The sequence below is a fragment of the Coregonus lavaretus genome (genome assembly GCF_964263955.1).
Source record: "Coregonus lavaretus genome assembly, chromosome: 30".
Lineage (NCBI taxonomy): Eukaryota > Metazoa > Chordata > Actinopteri > Salmoniformes > Salmonidae > Coregonus > Coregonus lavaretus.
Window position 1 is genome coordinate 35067367 of NC_140017.1, and position 2395 is coordinate 35069761.

A 2395-nucleotide genomic window follows, 5' to 3' on the forward strand; every position below is an offset into this window, starting at 1 on the left:
TCAATATTTTGTTGTGACACATCAGATGACTCACTCTCGCTATCCACCCCAGAAGAAACTCCACCATCTCTACAACCTGTTTATCCTCAACTGATTTATCAATCTCTACCTTCCTCTTAGAATTAGACCCTTCACCACCCCTTACATTCTTCCTCTTACTCCTCGGTACTTTGAAAACAGCTGCTTCCTTTTCCATTATTTCAATCTCCTCTTGACCTCCAATTTCCATTTTCCAGCACCACCTCAGCGACGGCAGTCGCAATCTCACCAACTTTTTCCCCTCCTTCCATGACAGAAACACATTTAGACCCAACCAAATTATGAGACAGCAAAAAGATAACTATTTGACACACTGGAAAGAATCAACCAAAAAACAGAGCAAATTGGAATGCTATCTGGCCCTAAACAGAGAGTACACAGTGGCAGAATACCTGACCACTGTGACTGACCCCAAATTAAGAAAATCCTTGACTATGTACAGACTCAGTGAGCGTAGCCTTGCTATTGAGAGAGGCCGCCATCGGCAGACCTGGCTCTCGAGAGAAGACACGCTACATTTCCTAAACTCCTGCCAAATGAATGACCACATAAGAGACACATATTTCCCTCAGATTACACAGACCCACAAATAACTATATTTATCTGTTTATTTATTTTCCCTTTCATACTTCAACTACTTGCACATTGTTACAACACTGTACATAGACACTAATATAACATTTGAAATGTCTACATATTTTTCTTAACTTTTGTGAGTGTAATGTTACCCTTGTTTATTTCCTTTTGTTTATTGTCTATTCCATTTGCTTTGGCAATGTAAACATATGTTTCTCATGCCAATAAAGCCCATTGAATTGAGAGAGAGAGAGAGAGAGAGAGAGAGAGAGAGAGGAGAGAGAGAGAGAGAGAGAGAGAGAGAGAGAGAGAGAGAGAAGAGAGAGAGAGAGAGAGAGAGAGAGAGAGAGAGAGAGAGAGAGAGAGAGAGAGAGAGAGAGAGAGAGAGAGCTCTGTGTTCCAGGGAGGGAGATGACAGGACTACATTTAGTATTTCACATCCAATCCCTACTGAATCTGCCCATTTGTCCCTGTCCATAAGACTCTGGAGGGTGAAAGCCCTCCACATCATGTTCCTGTGATTTATTATGTGCCTGAGAGATTAGTCTTTACCGTTACAACGTGTTAGTTCTAAATGTTTGAATGTTAAGAACATTATCTTCTGATGTACAGCTATTAACAGAGATGTATTGCACATTTGTAGCTTTTAAGAAACAGATGGAGTAAATGTATACTGTTCACATGCCATTTGTCAATTTCTGAATTCTGAAATATTTAATTTGAAGCAGTATATTAGTGTTGCGTGATGTGAGCATTGATAGTCTCATAAGGATGCTTATAGTCTGTGTTGTACGTTTTGATCCGCACCACTCCCTCAACGTCCAATCAGAGATGATTTGCAGGCTCCCATTGCAGCTGGAGGAGTACAGTGACACCAGTATGATTTGTTACTTCCTCATGACTCCAGGTCATCTCCCTCTGAGTACAAATACTTCAGTCTGAGACAGCTTGAGATGTAGTCTGTCCTCCTCACTCACCCCACTTCCTGCTCCGTCCTCCAGCTAATGCTAAGTACTGTATCTGTCATGCCACTGGAATCTGTATATCTCTCAAGAGGACCACAGTGTAGAATACAGACAATCCTCTTCTTTCTCAATAAACCCACTTTGTGACACAGAGGCCTCTCCGTTCCAGATGATGTACAGTATCTCTGAGAGTCATGTCACCAACATGACATTATGCATCAATAATACACTAGTTACTGCCTACAGGAAGTAGTGAAAAAAAAAGACAGGGTTATTCTATCCGAGAGGAAGTGATAGAATGCACATAATCGGACATGGGTAATCCTATCAGTCTGCACCACTGGGTTTCTGCTCATCCACTGGTCTGGAGGTGGTGTCTAAAGAGAAGAGAGGGGAACTTGTACTAGGAGATGCTTCTGTAAATCGATGCTGTCAGCCAGACAGTGTACTCATTCCAGTCTCCCGACCTCTCTATCCCTCTACATTCCAGGGTGTCCATAAACATAAGAGCATCCCCTTTCCTTATGGAGGACACTGCGGTCACCAGTTGTACCATCAGTCATCTCAGATAGAGGCTCACATCTGATTTAAACTGGTTCACAGCCCCCAAACAGACACAGAGACACGTAAACCCTGCAGCCATTTTGGGATTGTCTGTAAACCATTGAAAGTGCTCTATCAAACACAAACCCTGGCTCTGACTCATAAAGTTATTCGTGTTTATCTTTCCTAAACACCTTGGAGACGAGGTGCCCACCACCGCCTGACAAAAGCCAGGGAATTAGAATTCCTGTTTAAAAAAGTTTAAAAAAAGA

General features: G+C 42.2%; 1 protein-coding gene across 1 annotated transcript in view; it reads right to left on the reverse strand.

The window, feature by feature from the left end:
* LOC311106224 (roundabout homolog 1-like) overlaps nucleotides 1-2143 on the reverse strand; it is a gene marked incomplete at both ends in the record, with an annotated part of 23536 nt that extends 21393 nt beyond the window's left edge. The window contains one exon of the mRNA XM_084148527.1: nucleotides 2134-2143. Coding sequence (XP_084004653.1) covers nucleotides 2134-2143 — 10 coding nt within the window. The remainder of the gene's footprint in view (nucleotides 1-2133) is intronic.
* Between the last annotated feature and the right edge of the window lie 252 nt (nucleotides 2144-2395).